The 25,738-nt window shown below is 45.2% G+C and overlaps 1 protein-coding gene across 3 annotated transcripts in view; it reads right to left on the bottom strand.

The window, feature by feature from the left end:
* PNPLA7 (patatin like domain 7, lysophospholipase) overlaps window positions 1-25,738 on the bottom strand; it is a 129,831-nt gene that overhangs the window by 92,920 nt on the left and 11,173 nt on the right. For all 3 annotated transcript variants that reach the window (XM_065853939.2, XM_065853940.2, XM_065853938.2), the window contains exons 9-17: window positions 25,382-25,462; window positions 18,094-18,222; window positions 16,487-16,567; window positions 15,660-15,804; window positions 14,591-14,683; window positions 9,424-9,524; window positions 7,980-8,126; window positions 4,160-4,237; window positions 2,246-2,451 (exon numbers count right to left, since the gene is read on the bottom strand). In XM_065853939.2, the coding sequence (XP_065710011.2) occupies window positions 2,246-2,451; window positions 4,160-4,237; window positions 7,980-8,126; window positions 9,424-9,524; window positions 14,591-14,683; window positions 15,660-15,804; window positions 16,487-16,567; window positions 18,094-18,222; window positions 25,382-25,462 (1,061 nt within the window). The remainder of the gene's footprint in view (window positions 1-2,245; window positions 2,452-4,159; window positions 4,238-7,979; window positions 8,127-9,423; window positions 9,525-14,590; window positions 14,684-15,659; window positions 15,805-16,486; window positions 16,568-18,093; window positions 18,223-25,381; window positions 25,463-25,738) is intronic.

Here is a 25,738-nt window from a genome sequence, read left to right as displayed (position 1 = left end):
ATATAATTAGCCTGTACCACCCCTATACTTACCCTCTACATTTACAGAGAGTTATTTAGTTATGTTAGCACCACGGAAAAGGCTCCTGCCCCAAAGTTTCAGGGAAAAGGATTTAATCTGTTGTCCAACATCCAACACGCGATTCTAAACCCTGGGCTACGTCCACTACTGTGCTCTTTGCCTTAAGGGAACTATTGACCACGTTCTTTCTGCTTCGCCTTCTCATTAATTATTGACAAAAAGCCACACAGGATGTTCCAGGGCAGCTCAAAGAAAAGTAGTAACATATTTTACAAGACAGGAAGCAAAGAATTTTGGAGAATAATGGAGGTTTTTGTCAAATTTCTTCTGGACAATAAGCAAGATAACAGCCAGGAAAAAAGAAATCCTGCGAGATTCTGAGTGAAGGAGAAAACCCAACGTTGTATGACTCAAATGGGGCACAAAAAGTGGAAAAAAGCCTTCTAATTTTACCAACAAGTTTTTCTTTCTCACAGAGTTCAAAGCAAAAATGAACAAACTCGAAGAAACCTCCCGCTTTTCAAAGACTTTCCACAATGACACTTTTAAATATGGGAACAAGAGAAGTGATATAAAGCTTGGGTTTCAGGAGATGTCATGAAGACGGAATGCTGAAATATCACAGAGCTCGTAAAATGCAATACACCTTTTAAAGGGGAAAAAGAAAGATCTGGAAAGGTCCCAAAAATGACAAAGAGGTGACACGGTGATGGGTTTGAGATCACTGACTGGTAAGGGGAAGCCAAAAGGTGAGCTGGAATAGAGAAGAGACAACTCAGTTCTTGAGAGAGAACTCAGGAAGATGAGCTCAAGCAACTGAGAGAGTTAAACCAGGATTGAATATCACAAAAAAACCCCAAACAAACCAAAACACACACAACACAAAGAGGAAAATGTGGAATCTGACTGGTTGGCTGAGACAACATAATGAAATTACAAGTCAGAAACAAGCAGGAAAACAATGTTAGAAGAAAGAAGGGAAAAGCGGCTTAGAAGAAATAGATCCAATCCTGCATGGAATGGCACAAGTGGGGAGCATCAATCAGAAATTAGGTCGGTGAGTCAACATTCACCGCACAGACCTGCACAAACACAGCTGATGAAGAGAACAGCCCGCTCACTTCTACAGCACACAGCCCTGTGCCTGAGGTTCCACTTCAGTTTGAGAAGAAACTTGTTCCTGGTGAGGGTGGCAGAGCCTGGCCCAGGTTGCCCAGGGAGGTTGTGGAGTCTCCTTCTCTGCAGATATTCAAACCCGCCTGGACACCTTCCTGTGGAACCTCAGCTGGGTGTTCCTGCTCCATGGGGGGATGGCACTGGATGAGCTTTCCAGGGCCCTTCCAATCCTTGACATTCTGGGATTCTGTAATCCCACACGTATCACAGGACTGACAGCACATTCAAGCAGAAGTTGAAAAAGGAGTTTAGAAAATCAAGGAGAGGTAGTTGGCACAAACAATGTGTGTGAATAATAATCAGTCTGAACAGCATCGTGGAATACATCAAGAGCATTACTCATTCATGTTGGAGAATGAGGCTAACCACAGTTACATTGGGTTTTTAATTAAGAAACACCTATAGCCCCCTACGAGCACTAAGTCACAAACTACTCGCCAGGTCGAGAGAGGAACCTGTCACAGGGACACTGATCTTTGTCCTGTTCTGTTGGTGAGCACTGAAAACCTACAGTTACCCCAGGACGGATGGTTCACAGCATGCAAGCCTGGGCTGCGTTTGGAAACAACCGGGGTGGCTCCCCAGCAGAAAGAGACAGCAAATCCAAAAGAAAGGGCCTGGCAAAGAAGCTCTTAACCCAGCAAAGCACAGGCTCTGGGCAGACTTTCTTATTTGGATTATGAAGAATATTGAGTCTCAGGTCATAAATAACACCCCATCGGGTTCAGCACTCTATAAATCTGGAACGAAGGACGCATCACCATTTAGTATTAAAATGTTCCCTGCATTACATCTTGCTGGAGATAAAACCATCTGATAGAGGGGTCAGAGCTCACCTGGGCACTTATAATGCCTGTATAAGCTATGTATATATGTGTGTGCATATATATGTGTGTGTGTATGTGTCTGTGTATATATATATATATATGACGATGTACTGTAGCAGGACTATGCCACACACACATCCACCACTCCCCTTTTTTCAAAAGGGCCATAAAAACTTTAAAAATAAATTAAAAAATCAATATGTTTTCATGGCAGAACTCACTCATAGAAATGGGTCTTGGAAATAGAGAGGAAGCTGCAGTCTCGATTGGCCTTGATGGTGAAAATCAGCGGTTCCCCGGTCAGGACCGCGAGCTGCCCGACGAGCTCCCCGGGGTGGGTGACGAAGAGGCAGGTGTCCTCCTCAGAGTCGATTTTCCGCTGGTACACGTGAAGCATCCCCGAGACCACAAAGCAAATATTAACATCCTGGAGAAGATGGAAAAAGAGCTCAATAAACCCCCCAAAGATTTTAAAAGCAATTATGGCAGTGACTGCACTATCACGACCAATCTGTTTTCCAGAAAGCTCCCTATAGTTTTTGAACAATTAGGTGATAAAACAAGGCATAACAGTGAATTATTAAAAGCAGGTTATGAATATTTAAAACTACGGAGCCACAATATTGAAAGACGTGTTTCTCTTTGCGTGGTCATGAAAAATGAAGTCTGCATCTTTAAGATCGCAAGAAATTACAACAGAATTGTGATGGAGATAACGGGGTAATCACAGCAGCATGAGGAGGGATATCACAGTTCAGCAGAGAACAGCAGCACCGTAATTGGAGCTGCTTTGCATAAGCTTGTCTATTTACACAGTATTGTTACAAATGAATCTCATTATATCCTAACTACTTAGCTATAAACAAATAACACTGGATTTCTATTTTACAGGGGTGAAAAAACCCCAACCAGCTTTGCTGCAGCTGAGTGACATCACTGAAACCTGCAGTGCAGGGCGTGAGAAAGGGCTGCCCGGTGTCCAGAGCTGCTCGGGAAGGATGCAGGTAAAATATTACAGAATCACAGAATGGACTGGGTTGGAAAAGCCCTCAGAGATCATCCAGTCCAACCTTTGGTCCAACTCCAGTCCATTGACCAGATCATGGCACTAAGTGCCATGGCCAATCTCAGTTTAAAAACCTCCAGGGCCGGTGAGTCCAGCACCTCCCTGGGAGCCATTCCAATGCTGACCACTCTCTCTGCACAGAATTGCTTTCTCATCTCCAGCCTCAATTTCCCCTGGCAGAGTTGAAGCCCATGCCCCCTTGTCCTATTGCTGACTGCCTGGGAGAAGAGCCCAATCCCCCCTGGCTAGAACTGCCCTTCAGGTCGTTCTAGAGAGTGCTGAGCTCACCTCTAAGCCTCCTCTGCTCCAGACTGAACAAGCCCAGCTCCCTCAGCCTCTCCCCATGGGTCTTGTGTTCAAGTCCCTTCCCCAGTCTTGTTGCTCTTCTCTGGACCCGCTCCAGCACTTCAATCTCTTCCCTGAGCTGAGGGGCCCAGAACTGAACACAACACTCCAGGTGTGGCCTCTCCAATGCAGAGCACAGGGGAAGGATCACTGCCCTTGTCCTGCTGACCACGCTGGTTTGGATACAGGACAGGACACCATTGGCCTTCTTGGCCACCTGGGCACACTGTTGGCTCACGCTGAGCTTCCTGTCCATTAGTCCCCCCAGGTCCCTTTCTGCCTGACTGCTCTCCAGCCACTCTGTGCCAGCCTGGAGCGCTGCAGGGGGTTGTTGTGGCCAAAGGGCAGGACCCGGCACTTGGCCTTGGTGAACTTCATCCCATTGGAATCGGCCCATTTTTCCAGTCTATCCAGATCCCTCTGCTGAGCCCTCCTGCCTTCCAGCAGCTCCACACTCCCTCCCAACTTGGTGTCATCAGAAAATTTGCTGATTTCCATCCCTCTGCATGAAGTCACCATATTCCATCCCTCCCATGGAGGTACATAAGAGCTGAAACGGTGCATGCGCAGAAAGGTTGGGAGCTGGGATTGTTCCACCTCAATAAAAGGAGACTCGGGAGGGGCTGAGGGGGAGGTTTTTTTCATTTATCACCACCAAGGTGTACAAATACACTACGGTGGGAGGAAAGGCTGAGCCAGACTCAGGTTGTCCCTGCTTGCTCACCTGGTCTCCTTGTCTGGACAGCACAGTCCCGGCCATCACCTGGTGCAGCGTCACTTTGCCGTTCAGCAGCGAAGGATCCTGAGGAAGGAAAAAAGGGGCGACAGGTACAGTTTACTTGTCTGTACGCAGGTAAAGATGGAAGAATGTGAGGAATGTAAGGATTTTATATTAGTCAGTTTTGCCCCCAGACTCTTTTAAGGGTCTATAATGAAAAGACACCTATATCAGCTGAAAATAATGGAATATGAAACTTTTCAAAGGAAGGTGAAACCAGAGGGGACTCTACATCACTGAGGAACCGGACAAGACAACCTAACGCTTGTTCCGTCAGCGCCCTTCCCAGCTCACACAGCTCAGCTCTGCTGTGCACGTGTAGCAGATTTTCACGGGTGCTGCAGACCAAAAGCTTCCCCAAATAAACAAATTCTCGTGTGCATGCACACGCAGATTGCGCAGGAGAGGGGGGATCTTCCTCCCGACTGAAGAGCACACCAGAGGGAGGGTCTTTCCAAAAATCCGCCTCCGGTTTGGCCTCAACCCCAAACCCTTGCCCAGGCAAGGGGCTGAGCCGGTTTGGTGTCTCCTTTCGATTCCTCCCCAGCTCCTGAGCTGGTCACCACCATCACTGAGTGTGGAACACACAAAACCCCCAGGCACGGAGAAGATTTTCTTTCATCTCAAAGAACCACCCAGACCTTTTGTTGCCCCACATGTGCTCAGTTTCTCAAACCCCAATGCTTCAGGTCACCATTGCTTCGGCAAAACCTTCGCCTGAACAAGCAAGTCTTAAAGCTCTATGTTTTATTACCATCATCCAAATGGGCACATCTCTGTGAGGACCCTGCTCGGCCCACTACTTCACCACATAGGTAAAACCCCCAAAATCCAGACAGCTGCGGGCACAGCAAGATACAATTCAGCACAACCTGCCCGTACTCATTGAGCTTATTGCAGCAGGAAAGCAACACAGCAGAGATGGAAACATTTTACCGCTGTAATCGTCATGACAGGTCTTTCTCTTTTCGTTTTTGGTTGGCAAAATAAAAAAACACAGGGCTAGTGAAATAATGAGAATTATTCTTTACACTTACAGCTGATAAAAAGAACAGATTTTCATCAAAAATTTATTGAAACCGATCTGCTTCATGGGAACATATCCAATGCAGAGAACCTGACAAGCACCTGTCAAAATATTTCAGTTCAGCAATATCAACTCAACTAATTTCTATTATGTTTTCTCCATGTTTATACTTTAATGGTTGTATAGTATTACCTATACTTAAAGACGAAGTTCTAACCAGGAAAGTATCGCACAGTAAGGGAATACGAGCTCCCTAACGAGCTCTACTTATCAATGGCTTTGTTTGGCTGCAGTAGCTCTAACAAAAATCATTGCAAAGATTTTCTTTGTGTCTGAGACTACTCGAGTATTGGAATAGATCACAAAGCTGCACAGGCCTCGTTGGAGATCTTTAAGAACAACTCAGGTGAAAACCTGCCAGAAATGACTTAGCGATATTTGATTCTGCCTTGGGCATGAAAAGAGCCGGAATGACATCCAAGCAGCCCCTGAAATCCTCATTTTCTGTGCTATTACCACCCTGATAAAGCAACAAAAGAGTTGACAAAGGAGATCACAGACAAGGTCCATCCCGCCTGGTATCTTCTCTCTTGAACGCGCAAGACCAGCAAACCCCAGTTCAGCATTGGGTAGTTACAGGGTTGAGCTAATTAACTTTGCTTGGCAAAGTCACTGGCACAACAAAATCCACTTCCCAGCAAGTTTCTTTCTTTGTGTGACTATAATAGAGAATAAATCAGCAGAGGTTTATGATGCAGAAGTGAAAGCACAAACCACTTATAAACAATAAACAAAAGCAGTAATTAAGTGAGACAGACACATAATTATCTTGTCAAAGCAACTCAATTCCCTCACAACTCACGCGGATGATCCGCCTGGCAATACTGTTTAACTCTCATATCATAACTGCAGATAAAGCTGCAAACATGTAAAAGTTGTACGAGATTGAAAAACATTCATGACAGAGACTCAAGGAATTATTTAAAACAAAAGAAAATGAAAATATTAATTCTGAAGTCAGATGACCTAAGGGTCATTTGAAATAATACTGTCTCTCTCCTATAGTAAATTATCCCCTCCTCTCTTACATGGAAAACCCTTGAAACAACCAAAACATCGCCACCTGTCATCAAAACATCTTGATTTTATTCACACTGATTGGCTGCTCTGAAAAATGACACCTTAAAATGCCTCTGGCCAGCTAAGAAATAAGAGATTTGAGCTAATATTTTAAGAGAAGAGCATCCAGAATTCATTTTCTTCCTTGATATAAGTAATATTGAACACGTATTTTAACACAATAAGATTTTCCTTCCGTTGCCTATAGAAGAATCAACTTCTGCTATCCTGCATAGAAAAAACTAACAGCAACCTTTAAAAGAGATTGGTAGCATTTGGCGACATTCCATCAAATTCTTACTCACTTGTGAAAAGCTGAGTTGGTCCAAGAAAGTTTCACAACCCTACCTTATTTCATTGTTATTTAGATTTTCAAGTTAAAAACGCTGCCTATTAGATGCTGCGTTTTAAGAACAGGGTTAAGCTCACTGGACCAGCAATCTGTTTACATGTTACTTAATGAGAATTTAATTCTAGATTATTTTTTAAGTGCTGTAATCAGTAGTTTAGTGATCTTGGAATTTTTGCTCGTGATTTTACTGGTCTAAAATAGAAAACCGTCAGTTGTATATTGGATATAAACTGTTGTCACAAGCGGCACCTGAGGCCGGGCCTGTCAAGGACAGAAGGCTGAACACAGCAGAACAAACTTTACTCCATCTGTAACAAGAATTTCTTCTAAAATAGTCTAATAACCTTCCACAAGGATATAAGCACCTGAAAACAGTGAAAATTAAGGTAAGAAGACCGCGAAGTCTCCTGCAGACCATCAGCCAGCCCTGCGCCCCTCGCTCACGCCAGCGCCAACGCGGAGCTTCTGCCTCCAGCTTCACTTCTGAAAGGTCACCACCGAGTTTGAAAGATGCAAGGGGAATGATCTGGAAGTCAGCAGGGTATGTTGAAACCCAAAAGTAGAATCTTTTGACATTCTGCTCAGCATTGCTTGGTGAGGCCTCACACAGCGGAGGGGCCTGCAGGGCCAGGCCGCAGCAGCAGCCACGCACTCTAACAAACCGGGACATCTGTGACTCGGCTGGACAGATGCACAATTTCCTCAAATTGTCCGATTAGCTGCCTGAACCTCTGCAATGAAATGCAGCTGGGGTCACAGAAACCACAAAAACAAACATTTTAATTGAGCAGCGAGGGCTGAGCTCGGTGATGACTGCGAGGGCACCGAGTGTTCCCTCGGGCACAGGCCCTCAGCTGGGAAATGCACCCCCAACGGCCAAAAGCAGAGATTCAGCCCCAAAAACATCAAACAAGGTGCCCGCATGCGATGCCAACAGGATTAATAGATTCAGCAACCACCTGAATGCCTTTATGTAGCTTCTTCACACAGTATGTGAGAGCATGAAATTACACAGTGGCAGAAATTCCATGTTTACATCTCACATGGATAAATCTGTACACGGTGAGAAAAGATTCCTGTAGTGCATTTCAGTCTTTTCCAATGGCAGAATAATTCTGATTTATTCAGTCCTCCTAATAACTTCAGCAGACTAGAGAATAAAACATTGAGCTAGCCTACAGTGTACTAGGGAGGCAATTTACTTTTTAGTGCCTGGTGGAATGAGATTAAAAGCAAAAATAAAGCCATTCTTTCCTGCAATAACTTACATCAAGTTTCATCAAGGTTGAGAAGTCTTTCTTTGCTGCTTCGACGATGGCATCAATGTGTTTGTTATTAGAGGAATCATGCGCAGCGCTGTAATAGACAACTGCTGAAGGAGTTTCTGTCACCGTCACCGTCTTCTTCAGTATTGACTGCAAAGAGCAGACACACAACAAGTATTGGTTTAGATGCGACGACTGGCACCCACCCAGAAAAACTTGCCGTATCATATGTTCTCTACCCACAACTGGTGGCCTGTTAAAGAAAAAAGCTAAGTTTCCAAAAAAACAACAGCTTGCTAAATTCATTATCCATGTTTGACACTCCAGTCAAACAAGGTTACTCATCACAGCCCGCAAAAGGGAAGAATAAGAGACTTTTTGCAAACCGGGCAGCTGCTAGCTTGAAGGAACTAAAACTTGATCAACACCATATACAAAGATGGAAGAAAAGAGCAAATGTCCGTGAAGGTCACACCAAGACACAGTTTCTCTTCAGATTTTGGTTTGCGGTTTTACAATACAAGAGCATTTTTGTGCTCTTCACTTCCAGGTTAGTCTTCGTAAAAAGCAGATCACAAAAAGGAAACAGATTCATAAATCATGGTTGAAAACCTACAGGAAGTTCATAGGTTTTTAACTCCTTGCTGCAAAGTAGTTCTCACAAATAAAGCGTGGCCTGATAATCAGAGAATCAGAGAATCATTTCAGTTGGAAGAGAACCTCAGTATCATAGAGTCCAACCATAACCCAACTCTAGCACTACCCCATGTCCCTGAGAACCTCACCTAAATGCCTTTTAAACCCCTCCAGGGACGGTGACTCCAGCACTGCCCTGGGCAGCCTGTTCCAATGCCCCACAGCCCTTTGGGAAAGAAGAAATTGTTCCCCAGATCCAACCTCAACCTCCCCTGGTGCAACTTGAGGCCGTTTCCTCTGCTCCTGGCGCTTGTTCCTGGGGAGCAGAGCCCGACCCCCCTGGCTCCAAGCTCCTTTCAGGCAGTTCAGAGATCAGAAGGTCTCCCCTCAGCTCCTGTTCTCCAGCTGAACCCCCAGGTCCCTCAGCCACTCCCATCACACTTGTGCTCCAGCCCCTCACCAGCTCCGTTCCCTTCTCTGCACTCTCTCTAGTACTTCAAATTCACCTTTCCAAATAATCCTTTTCATGACTCAGACATAATATCCCCAAAACCAAGCAGCTGCAGTAGTGCTTCCCCACTACTTGCCAAGAGAACCTCTGCAGAATTTCTAGATCTTCACTAAAACACCTAAAGAGTCACTCTAGTGAAACAACAAACACACCATTCCAAGAGCACCAAACACCACAGTTTGTAGAGAGATGAACACATGCATGAGCACGTATCTGGAGCAAGGAAGAAAATGTTTCTGTTACTCAAGGAACACGATGGATAAGGAAGCACAAGGCAAGAAGCGCGCTGGTCAGACCCACCTTGCCCGTGGCAGGGCTGCTGACAACCTCCTCGGTGCTGAAGTGCACCCTGGCTCGCTCGTACGCCATGTCCATGTCTGACTTGGCACCGCTGGAACTGGCTGCAAGCAACAGAAAAGGTTTTTTAAGCACCTCCTTTATTCCAGTGTCTCAGCAACAGCAGATAGTACACAAAGTCAAGCAACTTTCTTTGTTTCTGAAGCCAAGGATAAAACAGAATGTGGCATCCTCAAAGTCTTATTTATTCCCTTTTTGACCTGGAAGATCTGATGGGTACTTTAAAGCTTCTCATGTACGCAATATGTCCCAAAATTCCAATATCCACTCTGGTTCAGGGTACAATAATCATTTTGGGGCAGACAAAACACAGTCACTCTGATCTGAGGATTATCAGGAAGAGGCAAATCCATCAAACAGATTTTCCTCATCATTTGCAGGACATCATTGCTATTAACCTTTTTTCCACCAAAACAACTTTTTTTGTACCCAAGCTGGGAGCAGTGGTGACACTGGAAGCTGTGCTGCCATCCAGAGACCTGGACAGGTTGGAGAGCTGGGCAGGGAGAAATTTAATGAAATAGAACAAGGGCAAGTGTAGAGTCTTGAATCTGGGCAGGAACAACCCCAGGTTCCAGTATGAGTTGGGGAATGAGCTATTAGAGAGCAGTGTAGGGGAAAGGGACCTGGGGGTCCTGGGGACAGCAGGGTGACCATGAGCCAGCACTGGGCCCTTGTGGCCAGGAAGGCCAATGGTACCTGGGGTGGGTTAGAAGGGGGTGGTCAGTAGGTCAGAGAGGTTCTCCTGCCCCTCTGCTCTGCCCTGGGGAGACCACACCTGGAATATTGTGTCCAGTTGTGGCCCCTCAGCTCCAGAAGAACAGGGAACTGCTGGAGAGAGTCCAGCGCAGCCACCAAGATGCTGAAGGGAGTGGAGCATCTCCCGTGTGAGGAAAGGCTGAGGGAGCTGGGGCTCTGGAGCTGGAGAAGAGGAGACTGAGGGGGGACTCATTCCTGGGGATCAATATGGAAAGCGGAATGGAGCCAGGCTCTTCTCAGTGACAATCAGTGACAGGACAAGGGGCAATGGATGCAAACTGGCACACAAGAGGTTCCTCTTAAATACGAGAAGCAACTTCTTCCTGGTGAGGGTGGCAGAGCCTGGCCCAGGCTGCCCAGGGAGGTTGTGGAGTCTCCTTCTCTGCAGACATTCAAACCCGCCTGGACACCTTCCTGTGGAACCTCAGCTGGGTGTTCCTGCTCCATGGGGGGATTGCACTGGATGAGCTTTCCAGGGCCCTTCCAACCCCTCACATTTTGGGATTCTGTGATTCTTGTTTGGAGGCTGATCATGAAGTGATGTTATGACCCTGGTGGCAGATGTGGATTTACTGCCTGCAAAGATTTGTTGATACTTGCAGATAACATGGAAAGGATTACTCTGAGGTAGATCTGAATCTTTGGACAGTAGGATTCTCTCCTTGTCCAAGCTGGGGTGGAAATAGGAGTCAAAATCCTTCAGAAATAAAATAATTGCTCTGTTCATGGGAGGGTAATATTTTTCACAAAGGTGTAAATATAGGGCACTTCCTGTTTCCAATATATAGCTGCATGATTATTAAACTTGTCTGTAAATCATATGTGGGTATCCTATTGAAGGTAATTAAATGGGAAACATTTGCCAGTTATGTTTGTATTATTGATTATCTCAGATAAGTTCCTGGATGGTGGATGGGACAGCCAAGGAGCCAATATAATTAAAATAAATTAAAATTGATGAGTAAGGAAGAGAAGTTGTGAGTGACTTTAAATTAATGAATGGATCAGTGAGACCTGCAAGGGAATTCCTTATATATCTCTCAGCGTGTGATGTGTATTGGAAGGTTGGACAAGTTGTAGAAAAGATCTGGAATTATTTTAGGCATCGGGGGGAATGTTTTCTGTGGAGAGACCTGGAGAAGTTACTGATCATAATATTCTCCCTATGAAAGTTCTTGCAATATCACAGAATGTCAGGGGTTGAAGGGCCCTGGAAAGCTCATCCAGTGCAATCCCCCATGGAGCAGGAACACCCAGCTGAGGTTCCACAGGAAGGGGTCCAGGCGGGTTTGAATGTCTGCAGAGAAGGAGACTCCACAACCTCCCTGGGCAGCCTGGGCCAGGCTCTGCCACCCTCACCAGGAAGAAGTTGCTTCTTAGATTTGGAACCTCCTGTGTTCCAGTTTGCACCCATTGCCCCTTGTCCTGTCACTGGTTGTCACCGAGAAGAGCCTGGCTCCATCCTCCTGACACTCCCCCTTTATATATCTGTAAACATGAATGAGCCCGACAAGTTGTCCCAAAGATCGTCATCAGCAAAACTTACTAATCATAAGACCAAAAAAAAGGAAAAAAAAGTACTGTTAATGCTACTAAGTGAATTTCACGCACACTGCAACATTAGACCCTAAGTTAGTTATAAATAAAAAGAGCTGGGATGGCGGAAATAGCAGCATAGGACTCCATATGGTCTGGTTTGACCACCTGTCAATTATCCTGCCCCGCAAATCCCACTGTCAGCATCATTACCGAGCCCCAATACACCAAGTGCATTTTAAATCCAAACACGCACTTCTCAGGTTAACCCTAACGAATCAGATAACAGGCATGCAGCCAGGAAAAGCATCCTCTGCATAGCTGTGCATTTAAAAAATAAATCAGAGGAGAAAGAGGAGGCATTCTAAGCATGCAAGCTTATGTTTCCTAGACTCCTATTCAACGCAGAAGTCTTTGACTCAGCCGTAGATATAAACTCCCACACGGTGATTAATTAAAGTGCCTTGTTGCAGCAGAACACGCTTGAACTGGAACCGTTGAGTCAAAGGCACAGACGGCAGCGGGAACGCGGGGGGAACGCGGCCGCTCGCTGCACACGCTGCGGGATCCCACCCGCTGCACAAACAACGCCCGCCGCGTCCCGGCGCCCTCTGCCCTTCCACGCTGCCCCCTGAAGCCGCTTCTCTGCGCTCCTGTGGGTGTGCTGCGGGGTCGTGGCTTCACTTTTGAAATGGGAAAAGCAGCTTCTCTTAAATCTTCACAAAAAAACCCCAAATAACAAACCAATAAAAGCTAACTGCTGTTTAACCTTATAAAATTAAGTTGGGAGCACCTACTTCCAGGAACAATCAAACTGATGAAGTTATCACCTACAAAAGATCCTGTTGCTTTATGTTGTTCATCTGATTCTTCTGTACACCAGCCCAGATGCTCCACATGACTTAATTACATCTTTTGCCACAAAAAGGGTTCGTGTAATTAAAAAGCAGACTAGTCGAAGCTGGCGGGATCGTATTGCCCCATCTACACAACTGCTGCGCTTCAAGTGAGATAACCATACAAAAACCAGAAAAACTACAAAAAACCAGAACAAATTACATCCCAGCCCCAGGAGCGAAGTCATTTCCAGCAGTTTTTTGTTAGTTCAAGCAAATCGAAGAGATGCTGAGATAACAGCACCTGTGTGACACTAATAACAGACACTCCCCTTTTCTCCGAATCAATAAACATCATAATCAATATTCCCGCGGAGTCTGAATGCACAGGAAAGTAGGGGAATAGAATCTGAAGCAGTATCTTGATCTTTTCATTGCAGACATCAAGATACTTTCCATGCAAGCTAAACAGAGACACTAACCTCAGTGCAGTGAACAGAAACCAGCTCTGTTAACCGAGGCAAATCATCATTACTCAATTAGACACACTCCTTCTGTCAGTAAAAATTAGTTTTCTCTCTCCACTAAGCTCTGCGTACCCTGCCATCATTCTTAGGACACACAGAAGGAGAAAGGAAGGACAAACTGACATATTCGCTGTTAAGCATGCGGGGATCCTTCCATGTCAAAGCTTCTAAGAGCACACATGGGCTCTACCTGCATGGGCAGGTCTCAAACTACTGTTCCCCTGGGGTAAAATGGCTGCGTTCAGCATCAAACTGCTTAATACAGCACTGAACCAAGTCTGATGGTGCATTTTACAAAGCACAGTGTAAACCAATCCAACAGATATGAAAATAAAGCCATGTCTTGTATAGGTCCGTTCAGTATTTTCCCTTATTCTGGTTCAGAAAGACGATCTGTGTATCACTAGCCAAAATGCTGCTTCTCTGTCATACCCATCCCTCTGGACATAATACTGAAGTTATGAAAAAACAGAATTGGGACATCGTACATTTGCGCAGCAGAAATCAAAGAGGAAGTGACACAGCTCTCCGTTGTTACAAATGAAGTAACTGTCTGTTCTCTACATACCAGCACCCTAACTTGATAGCAACAAGTGTTTAAAGTGTTTCCTCAGGGCTGACAGCAACGCTGAGCGCTCCCTCAGCCCATCTCCCTCTCCTAATCCCCTCAGAGTCTGTTCTTATCTCCTAAACCATCTAAGAGTCAACGTAAGTTCTAACACACCCAGCATATCTTTATTCCACTGACAATTTTATAGAACTTCTCTGTTAATATCCCATAACGACCACGGTATGTAAGCATGACCTCACAAGCACCTCAGGACAGCAGTTTGCCACTCGGCTAAGGACAGACAGACACTTTCCTTCTGGGATTCACCCAAGAAGTTCCCGTTTCTCCACCCTGGACAAAGTTCACCCACCCAGCTGGCTCAGAGGAAGACGCCACAGTGCAGACAGCTGAAGTTCAGCGGAATGAACACTGCGGCATCAGAACAGCTCGGCCTCATCAGAGCATTCAGCGATAAATCACCTTTATCACCCACTCGAAAGACAATCCTCTAAAAGCAACAAAGCCATGTAATGTTTTCTTTGGGACAATCAGCCAGCGAGAATTGTGTCATCTTCTGCATGACAGATGACAGCGTATCATCATAGCTCACTTTGTTTCAGTTACACCAATTAATAAAGCTCTTCATTTGCAGGTCTCTCGGTAGCCAAATTACGTTCCCCATTGTTAATAAAGACAGCAAGGGAACGTTCTCTTAGATAATAGTCTGTTTGTTACTTTAGAAAACACATTTTTGACAGCTGAGTTAGGAAGCAGCACTGCTGCAAGGGGATTATCTAACAGAAAGAGGAAGATTATCTAACCCGGTGCTTCAGAAACCACATCTACCCCCACGTGATTCAATACATCACATCTTCACCACAATTTGGCCAAGCACTACTCACTGGAAGCCTCTGCAGACCCTGTGCAGGGGGGTGAGGAAAGGCTTCTTTTGAAAATATTTTCAGAGTTTTCTGCACCAGGAGTCTTCAGTGTATCTGAAATTTAGAGACAAAAGTTACACAACTGTAAACACAAGGTGCTCCCTAAATAAAATACATTTCATTGACAGCAAGGACCTCTTGCTACCCACTCTTAAAACATTTTCATCCAAGGTTGTGTTAAAGGTTTTGAAACACCAGCGTTAAAGGCTGTTTAAACCTGTTTCCCGCTTTTGATTTAATTAAAAAAAAATTTCAGGTTCAGATGCAAAAATTCAATGTCATTTATTTTCCTGTGTTCAGCTTCCACAGTGACACTTCAAACCCAAAGTCTACACATGGCCAGCAATTTAAACACAAGCCCTATGGGGAGAGGCTGAGGGAGCTGGGCTTGTTCAGTCTGGAGCAGAGGAGGCTTAGAGGTGAGCTCAGCACTCTCTAGAACGACCTGAAGGGCAGTTCTAGCCAGGGGGGATTGGGCTCTTCTCCCAGGCAGTCAGCAATAGGACAAGGGGGCAGGGGCTTCAACTCTGCCAGGGGAAATTGAGGCTGGAGATGAGAAAGCAATTCTGTGCAGAGAGAGTGGTCAGCATTGGAATGGCTGCCCAGGGAGGTGCTGGACTCACCGGCCCTGGAGGTTTGTAAACTGAGATTGGCCATGGCACTTAGTGCCATGATCTGGTCAATGGACTGGAGTTGGACCAAGGGTTGGACTGGATGATCTCTGAGGGCTTTTCCAACCCAGTCCATTCTGTGATTCTGTGATTCTTTTGTTAGTATCTAGAGTGCAGAATTTTCACAGCTTCTTCTACGAAATCAACATCAGGAACCACTTTTTTTCCCACTCCCTCATCAATATCATTAACCACGCAGTAATAATTTCCTATTAAAGGCAAGGACTACCCAAAGACTTCAAACCTGAAACTGATCTAAGATAAACCCTAATTTTTCTAATAAAACAGAATTCCTCTGATGAATAGCACAACAAAGAACCTCACAAAGGACTGTTACTGCACATTTCCAGACACATTACCTGTTTCCAGTGCTTCGCTAGCCTTTTCAAACTTCTCTGTGCGATCTTCCTCGGACACGTTGGACACTTGTCTTTTTAATGCTCTGCTGGAACTTCCTCCAGCTGTGACATTTGCCACGGAGGTGAGCGGGATGGCCTGGCTCTGCTGCGAGGGGAAAACCAATTATACACAGCTTAAACTCAGTTCTGGGACCACTGACCCATTTCTGGAACAATCTCCTTAATTAGCATGAGGAGCAAGCAGAGGGAGATGAGCCGTCCTCTCCTATCTCACGTGCAAATGAACCAAAGTATAAAAAGCTTCTCACTTGGGACACTAGTAATGAAGTTTCATTGCACCCGCCACCAAGAGAGCTACAGAGACCATTGCTGGATCGGCAGACCCTTGGAGTGGTGACAACTCAGCTTCTGATACCCTTATCTCTCTTTGCTCCCTCTTTCTAACTTTATTCTGGGCACATAAGGGTAATATCATTGTGAGTTTTGTTGTTGAAGTCTTGTTAAGGTTTATGATAAAGTTACAAACTTTTACCAAGTGACTGTTTGCTGTAGTTCTGCTGAGTTATAACTAAACTCATCACGGTGATGCGCACACACCAGTTTGAAGAGACGCATTGCTTCAGATTTCTGAAATATAAGCTTTGTCCACCTCCCCCCAAGTCCCCATGTATCAGCGTAGGTTGGATTTCATGGGCTGGTTACAGCAAGCACCTCACTTCTCAAGTACCATCATTATTAAATTGATATGTAACATTCATTTTACGATCTTCTGTGAGAAGAAAAACCTCCCTGTGCACAGGAACAGCAGATGAAATGTTCAAACTTACACAGTTGAAGAGCTCAGTGGTCAGCCCCAGGTAGTTGTGCAGAGCCAGGAATGTCACTCTCTGCAGCCTCACCATGATGATCTAGAAATGGGAAACGAGAAACAGTAGGAATAGAATTAGCATTCGCTCACACTCATTTTTGCATTTAGATATAATTACACACCAGAGTACCTGAAGGCACTTCAAAAATACAGACTGTACCCTAAGCTGAAATTGCTTTTTAGCAGTTGATATATTGAGGCAAAGATAGATTCAAGGCATTTACCAAACTTCACAATCATTTGACAGCACAAGAATCCAAACTCTCACTCCCAAACACCAAATAACACTTTTGGTTTTCTATAAACTTTAACAATAAATAATTGAAATTGAAGAGATGCATTGCTTCAAATTTCTGAAATATAAGCTTTGTCCACCTCCCCCAAAGTCCCCATGTAGCAGCATAGGTTGGATTTCATGGGCTGGTTACAGCAAGCACCTCACTTCTCAAGTACCATCATTATTAAATTGATATGTAACATTCATTTTACGATCTTCTGTGAGAAGAAAAACCTCCCTTGAAATAAAATCATTTCCTCCCTTGTCTTGAAATAAAATCATTTCCTTCCATCTTTTCCCTCTCATTAAGAAGTTATTCCAGTCTTCCCCATACAAAGCCTGTGCTATTGCTCTACAAACTCTAAACCAACACGAGGCATCCCTGCCACCGACCTTCCTCTGCCCTGGCAACTCGCTCCCGCTATTAAAACACCCTCACTTTTGTATCAGCTCTCACGGAGCAAATTAAATTGGTATAATGAGCTGCTCTCCTCAGCCATCAGTATTAGGAGGTTCACGTGTCATGCGTAAATCAGCCAGGTACCAAAACAGCTCGCAAGGACGAAAAGATTTAGAAGTGAGAGTAAAACAGAATGACCCATGTGTGCCCGTTGGAATGTTACACCTGCGGGACAACGCGCCCCTGGGCAAACCATCCACACCAAATTGTTAATGCACAAATCCCTGCACCACCCTCCACTCTCAGGAGGTATAATACACAGTACAGATTCACAGCGCTCACTAGGAAACTGCCCAAGCTCCTGCAGGGCACAGGGAGGTGAACTTCAAACCAACACAAAGCCCAGCTCTTCCTTCTGGTGCCGACAATCGCTTCCGAACTGGAAATTCACACATCAATCTGAATTGTGTGAATTTTGCAAAGCACCACCCCTCAGCACACAGCTCCTGAGGGTACAGCAGCTCTTCTTCAGAATATGCGACAGCCTTTTTCATTTTGAAACCCCGTTGGTGCATAACCACGGTGCAGAGCCCACGCCAGCACATTCTACACCACCTGGACCAAAGAGCCTACACTGCAGGTCAGGCTGATTCAATGTGTGTATATATATAAATTCTTTCTTCCTGTACGTGATTAATGCAGAGATCAGTAAGTTTAGGACTCTCAAGAATAAGAGAAACAGCAAAAATCATCCAAATCTTGGAAAGAGGCTATACTGACCAGTTCTATATCTGCAAAAGGATGATGAGCTGGCTGAACTTCAAAATGTAACTTGGAAATTGGAGTGGGTTTTTTCCTTCCCCCAATTCTACTTAGTGACAAAGCTTACCTGCACCACTCTAACGAGAGTCTCGGGGTATTTCCTGAACACGTCTTGGAAGGCATTTGCTGGGAGTCGCAATATAGTGGACGGAATGGCTGCTCGGGCTGAGACGGTTTTGGAAGGAGCAGGGTGACCCTAAGAGAAAGTTTCGGAGACACGAGGTTAATCCACCAATTATCCGACCCAATTCTTCCCAATCACTTTCTCAATATCTCCTTTGATATTATATATAATTGACAGACATCATCTGGCCACAAAAAGCCTTGAACTTGTGCTCCATGACCCGCGGGTGCTGTAATGAGGGCGGTGGGTCAGGTGCATTCACATTGGCAATTTCACCGGCATTAAAGGGAGACAAAGAAATAAGAGCTATGGGAAGGTGTGTCGGAATAAGGGGAACTGGCTGGTCTATCAATTCCATTAGAGTTTCATTACCAAGCCAGGCTTCACAAGTATTTCAACTTCCAGCTACTCCAGGCTGCAGAGAACAGAGGTTTTATTATCTGTACTGAGGACCAAGCCATTCACTGCAATAACAACCCTAACCTCACACAATTAAGCAAAAATGACAACAAAATTGGATAGTAATTACATATATAATGGAGAAAGACAAAAACCAAGCAGACTTATTGAACTCTAAGGTACATATACATACATATCTTCATATATATATGAAATATCGCAAATGACAAAGCCAAACAGCTTCTCTCTGCTTGAGATAAACTGGGTCTCACCATCCTGGGTTACAGAATCACAGAGGGGTTGAAGGGCCCTGGAAAGCTCATCCAGTGCAATCCCCCATGGAGCAGGAACACCCAGCTGAGGTTCCACAGGAAGGTGTCCAGGCGGGTTTGAATGTCTGCAGAGAAGGAGACTCCACAACCCCATGGGCAGCCTGGGCCAGGCTCTGACACCCTCACCAGGAAGAAGTTGCTTCTCATATTTAAGTGGAACCTCCTGTGTTCCAGTTTGCACCCATTGCCCCTTGTCCTGTCACTGGTTGTCACTGAGAAGAGCCTGGCTCCATCCTCCTGACACTCCCCCCTTTCCACATTGATCCCCATGAATGAGTCCCCCCTCAGTCTCCTCCAGCTCCAGAGCCCCAGCTCCCTCAGCCTTTCCTCACACGGGAGATGCTCCACTCCCTTCAGCATCTTGGTGGCTGCGCTGGACTCTCTCCAGCAGTTCCCTGTCCTTCTGGAACTGAGGGGCCACAACTGGACACAATATTCCAGGTGTGGTCTCCCCAGGGCAGAGCAGAGGGGCAGGAGAACCTCTCTGACCTACTGACCACCCCCTTCTAACCCACCCCAGGTCCCATTGGCTTCCTGGCCACAAGGGCCCAGTGCTGGCTCATGGTCACCCTGCTGTCCCCAGGACCCCCAGGTCCCTTTCTCCTATGCTGCTCTCTAATAGGTCATTCCCCAACTTATACTGGAACCTGTGATTGCCTGAAGAACAGATTAAGAATTAATAAACCATTGAAATGAAAACGGTAAGTGGGTCAAATACAAAGAGTGTGACACTGGGAGGCAAGTTCAGGATTTTCCCCCTTGAATCAGAATATATTTTAACAAAAAAATCTACTGCCAAATACATGGATAACAAACTCCAGACAACATACCCTTTACACCCCATTAGCAAATGCTGAAAATAATGTCTATAAGTCATTAGTTGATTTTTCAATACATAAAATATTGATTTATCCAGTATTTTTAAGATCAAAAAGAGTCCTTATGTGGCACAGAGCGCAACCTAAGGAAGAAATGGAGTTTCTTCTTACAGCTCTGCCTTGCTGGTCTGGAAGGCACCATGAGGCAGGTTCTAAAATTAAATTAATTGGAACCAATCTCTTAATTACACCAACTCCGGCTGACCTTTTTATAAAATCCGGGGATGGTATTAATAGCTTTGATTTTCAAGTTCCCGAGGGATTTGAAATTTTAAACATCTCTTCGACCTACGGCGCGAAGCTGCCGGCGTCCTCACTTTTCCTGCGCCTCTTTGCATTAAGTAAAGACATTAACAAATGACATTCCTGTGCTTTTGCTGCACCCAAAAATAAATGCAACGTTCTTCTTTTATGGGCCAGTTTAAAGCCTGGCTTTAGATGATGAAGTCATTTGGAATTCTCCTTATACACAAATGTAAGAGAAAATGTATATATAGCCTGCCTTTAAGCACGTACATCGCTACACTTGCCATCGCTTCCCTAAAACACTCCACACCAAATATACAGTGGAAAAACAAAGGAAATCTATTAAAACTTTATTTGTTGGAAAAGGGATAAAAGTGTTTAATAGTGTCCCATAACAGTTATTCAAAAGGGCAAAATAAACACTGTATTTCCCATTTATATCACAGAATCACGTCATCAACTGGGTTGGAAAAGCCCTCAGAGATCATCAAGTCCAACCCTTGGTCCAACTCCAGTCCATTACCAGATCATGGCACTAAGTGCCATGGCCAATCTCAGTTTACAAACCTCCAGGGCCGGTGAGTCCAGCACCTCCCTGGGCAGCCATTCCAATGCTGACCACTCTCTCTGCACAGAATTGCTTTCTCATCTCCAGCCTCAATTTCCCCTGGCAGAGTTGAAGCCCCTGCCCCCTTGTCCTATTGCTGACTGCCTGGGAGAAGAGCCCAATCCCCCCTGGCTAGAACTGCCCTTCAGGTCGTTCTAGAGAGTGCTGAGCTCACCTCTAAGCCTCCTCTGCTCCAGACTGAACAAGCCCAGCTCCCTCAGCCTCTCCCCATAGGGCTTGTGTTACAGTCCCTTCCCCAGTCTTGTTGCTCTTCTCTGGACCCGCTCCAGCACTTCAATCTCTTCCCTGAGCTGAGGGGCCCAGAACTGAACACAACACTCCAGGTGTGGCCTCCCCAGTGCAGAGCACAGGGGAAGGATCACTGCCCCTGTCCTGCTGACCACGCCGGTTTGGATACAGGACAGGACACCATTGGCCTTCTTGGCCACCTGGGCACACTGTTGGCTCACGCTGAGCTTCCTGTCCATTAGTCCCCTCAGGTCCCTTTCTGCCTGACTGCTCTCCAGCCACTCTGTGCCAGCCTGGAGCGCTGCAGGGGGTTGTTGTGGCCAAAGGGCAGGACCCGGCACTTGGCCTTGGTGAACTTCATCCCATTGGAATCGGCCCATTTTTCCAGTCTATCCAGATCCCTCTGCTGAGCCCTCCTGCCTTCCAGCAGCTCCACACTCCCTCCCAACTTGGTGTCATCAGCAAATTTGCTGGTCTGTACTCTATCCAGTAAAGAGTTTTGGGGTTGTTTTGAACAGTGCTTGTTTGGGAATAGATTGGGGGTGTCACACTCATTTTTCCTGGGGCCACATCAGCCTCACGGTTGCCTCCAAAGGACCAAATGGAATTTTAGGACCGTTTAAATGCAGGAGTAGTTGGATAGACCAGCACTGAGAATCTCTCAGAAAACCAATTTCGGAATAATAACAGATGATGACGCAGCCGCCTTTTTCTCCAAAGAACAGCCCATCCCTCCAGTTTTTCAGTGTGTAATTTTTCCTTTTCGCGATCCCTGTGTGCGAGCAGCCGCCTTTGGAAAGGGCAAAGCACCACGTCTAATTGGGTTGGAACACGGAGAGGAAATGTTCCCGTAATTGCCAGCTCTCTCCAATGTAACGTAACCAGCCGCTCACAGAGAACACCACATCGAAATTACAATATTTTCCAATGGCACACGGGGGTCACAAGGAACAGTGAAGTTATAATCAGTAGTGAATTAGGGCTTTTTCAATGGAGAACTTTCTGTTCTCAGCGCAGATAACTATTTACTTCTGTCTTGCTCTAAGAGCTGCGGAGTGCCTAAATATTGTAGGTGATGAACGTCACAGCTGAAGTCGTAGTTGAATCCAGATGACAGCTAATGGCCACATCCAAATGAATTTGGTTAAGAATCTGCTAGAGGTGCTTATCATTCTCCCACCAGGAATAACTCCCTTTTTGTACCCCAAATCCTGCCGTATTCTCCCTATTCCCATCGCCTGGATTGTGTCTCTCCTGCTCCCACCTGCCTCCTCCGTACCACACCAACCTTCCTGCTACAATCAATTGCTGCTTTATAATCTCATTTATCTTGCCTGCTCCATTTAAACAGACTCCAGCCCTGCAGGCTCACCTGCGTCCAAGGTTGGTTTTTTCATCTTCTTTTAACCCTCAGACTTCCATTTTTCCCCTTCAGTCACTGCCAATTGATCGATATTCCTCCCAATCTCTTATTTCTCGTTCCAACTACGCCACCTGCTCATCGTGTTCCAAATATTATCTTCATATGGAGGATAAAAGGAGAGTAAAACCACAAACTCAGCATCAAACACCGTCTCTACTTGTCCCATTTGAATGAAAATTCAGTGATAGGGAACAGCCCTGACTGCACAAGGGAAGAACAACAGCACCCAAAAACCCTTGTGTGGGCATCACCAACAAGCAGTTCAGAGACTCCTCTAATATTTGAGGTAATAGCAGTTCAGAGTCAGATTAACCGCAGCACAGAATTGTTCCAAAACACCAGGAAAATGTTGGTGTCCACAGGCATTCCAAAGCTCCTTGTTTTTCCTTTTAATTTTTGAGAAAGCAGCGTTTATCTGTTCTCCGAATGAGTGAAACGCAGAACAAGTCTCCTATGCCAGAGCTGGTAGCTTCTCAATTAGTAGATCTAAGCAGGCACTTCAATTTAAACAATTAGAAAATTAAATTATAGAAGTAGCTCTCATGTGATCTTTCTTTCAGATCCAACAACAAGAGGTCGCCGCTTCTTGCCACAATCTCGATTTCCTTGCACATCGCTCAAATGAACGGGACAGGCCAGACATGGCGCGTTACAAAATCGGTCAAAGAAACCACAAATCCAGCTCAGACAACTCAAATCCTCTCTGCATAAACTATTTCTTTGTGTGTTCCAGTTTTGTTAGAAACAAGACCTGTTCTCTTTAGTGATTTTTCTCTCAGCTCAGTTCTTTAGGTGGCTGTACTTTTCTGAGTTTTAGCTGCATATTTTTCCTCGGATGCTGCACTCGGTGCTGATCAGAGACCAACGGAAGAAGCTCGTGTTTAGATTTATTACTACGGTAGCTAAGAAAGACTGATAAGTTTTCCCCCGTTCCGTTGTGAGAGGGGCGTGTTTGAGGAGGGGTGGATGAACGGGTGACTCGAACTGACCAACGGAAGTATTCCATCCCATAATCGTCATACCCCTACACAAGAGCACGATCACGAGGGCCATGCTCTCTTCGACCACGAGGCATCCAGAGAGGCCCCTGTCTGTCTGTCTGTCTGTGATCCACAGGCCTCAGGCCCTGCACCCTGCACCCAGGTTCCGGTTGCTGTGCAGTCCCGCCCGTGACTTCCGGGGCCTGAGCTGCAGCTGCTGGAGCCGCCAGCCCCGCACCCCCAGCTCTGCTGAGTGACCCAGCTCCACAGCCAGCACTCAGATTGGGTTTGGATAGTGTGTATATATTCTCTATTTATTAGTAGCATTAGTAAAACCCCTTAAAACTCTCCAACTTGAAGTGTAAGTCTCTCTTCCTTTCCTCTTATCTTTCCAATCATCTTTCAGATCTAAAGGAGGGGTGGTGGGAAGTGAGGGGATAACAGGGAGTGTCTGCCACAGTTTATTGCTGCCTTGCCTTAAACCTTGACATCGTGTCAGATCCACGTGTTTGGTGGTACAGCGAAAATTAATTAAGGTTACGGTATCCACAGGAAGTTCTAAGACTAATTTGGAATGCGCCTGAGAAGTCTCTATTTTGACAAACGCTACTTTCTCCTTCCTTATCCATTTTCCCGGTACTTTTGTACCCACAGTCAGTAAGGAGCACAACGAGAACTGAGAACAACACAACCAGTTCAAAGCTGGGAAACAAGGGAGGAAAGTGGGAGTTGTAAAGATAAATGAGAACAAGTCACTTCATTAAAAACAAATTGCAAGCTTTCTGGTTAAATACTCTTCTGCATGCTGATAACTCTTTGAACACACTTTCAATAATTTATATTTTCTGATTTTCCAGCGGTATAACTAAAAAGAGAAAAATAAATAGAATAATAATAAAAAACCCCACACACGTACCACAAAACGAATGGTAAGCACCCACAAACCGTTGTTATATAAGAAGGATTTCTTCTTGTTTGTTTAAAAAGAATATAGGAAAATAAAACTGTCATTAAGAAAAGTTACCTGTGGAAGTAACAAGGGCAAGGATACCTCTAAATCATTTGCTATTAATATGGATTTGGCAGCAAGACCTAGACTTGTACAGTCTAAATTATTCACGTGCCATGACTTTCTATAGAAGAAAATGTGACCAAGCTTAAAAACTGTTTACCACTTTCAATAGGCTTCACGGAAATTTTATATATATGTTCGTCTGCTTGTACCTAGAAGTGGCAAAGAACACTTTACAGAATCATTAAACTACTTACACATAAAATAATGGTCCCCTTTAATGAAAGGAGACACCAAGCACAAGAGCCACACGATACAAGGTCAAATATGAACAACTTATTGATCAGATTATCCTCATCCTCTCGGCCATCAAAAATCCTTGAAGCAAACGCTTTAAGCGCTTGTGTATTATCGAATATAACAAATTTTCCCCCTTCAATTTAGGTTTTCCTAAACAGACGCGCTGTGACAACTGCAGCAAAACCGTATTGTAATTCCAACCGAAACAAAATCCACACCGCTAATTTGCGCAATAAATGCGAGTGGCCAGCGTTCCGCTCATCTCGCCCCTGTCGAAGCGCACAGGCTTCAGACGGCCAGCGGCAGCATGAACATTGAGGGAACAAATTAACCCATCAGCGGGTTTCACAGTATAATTACGATAATAACAACTGTCAGATTTATTTTCATTAGGCTAAATGAAAATAAATTCAGTAAGCAACAAATCAAACAGTGTAAAACCCTGATTTGTAGGCCCTAAGCTGGTCCTGCTCTCCACTGCTCTGTGACCTTGAGCACCACACTTTACCTCAGTTTTCCAGCCTTAAAAGAATAATTCAGATCCTATTGCTTATCGGAAATAGCCAGTGTTCCACTAGCAAGCACACACGTTTCGTGACAAATTAACACACCACAGAGCTGAATTTACAGCTGTGAGGCCTGGGAGGAGAGAAAGAATTGGTCAAAGAAACATTTCCCATTCTGATTCTTTCCTTGTAATATTCAAAAGTTGACTTCCCTCATGGAACAGAACTCTAGAATGTCCTGAGTTGGAAGGGATGCACGAGGATCATCGAGTCCAAGCCCTAAGCCCATGAGAACTCACCGTGATAACGTCGAGGATGCTGAGAAGGCTGTGGACGCTGTCTCCCGCCAGCACCTCCTTCACCACCACTTCTGTCCCGTCCTGCAAGCGAAGGACAGACCATCACTACGGGCAAACAGCTGGGTATTTGGCATATATGGAGCATCTCAGAAAGCTCAACCCGCTCTCCTTTTCCCACTCTGAGCAGCCCTACCAGAAATGGTCCCCCATTCCAATTTGGACACTCGTTTCCTCTCTGCCCTGATAGTAGTGTGCTAATTCAAGCCACAGTTTTCAACTACCATTCCAGAAGTGATAAATTAAAAGAAACTAGAAGCCAGTTTGGGCTAGGGGGAGATGTAACCTGTTTGTCTTTGC

This window comes from Patagioenas fasciata, chromosome 20 (assembly GCF_037038585.1).
Source record: "Patagioenas fasciata isolate bPatFas1 chromosome 20, bPatFas1.hap1, whole genome shotgun sequence".
NCBI lineage: Eukaryota > Metazoa > Chordata > Aves > Columbiformes > Columbidae > Patagioenas > Patagioenas fasciata.
Note: the sequence above shows the minus strand (reverse complement) of the source record. Positions and strands in the feature narration are given on the sequence as shown.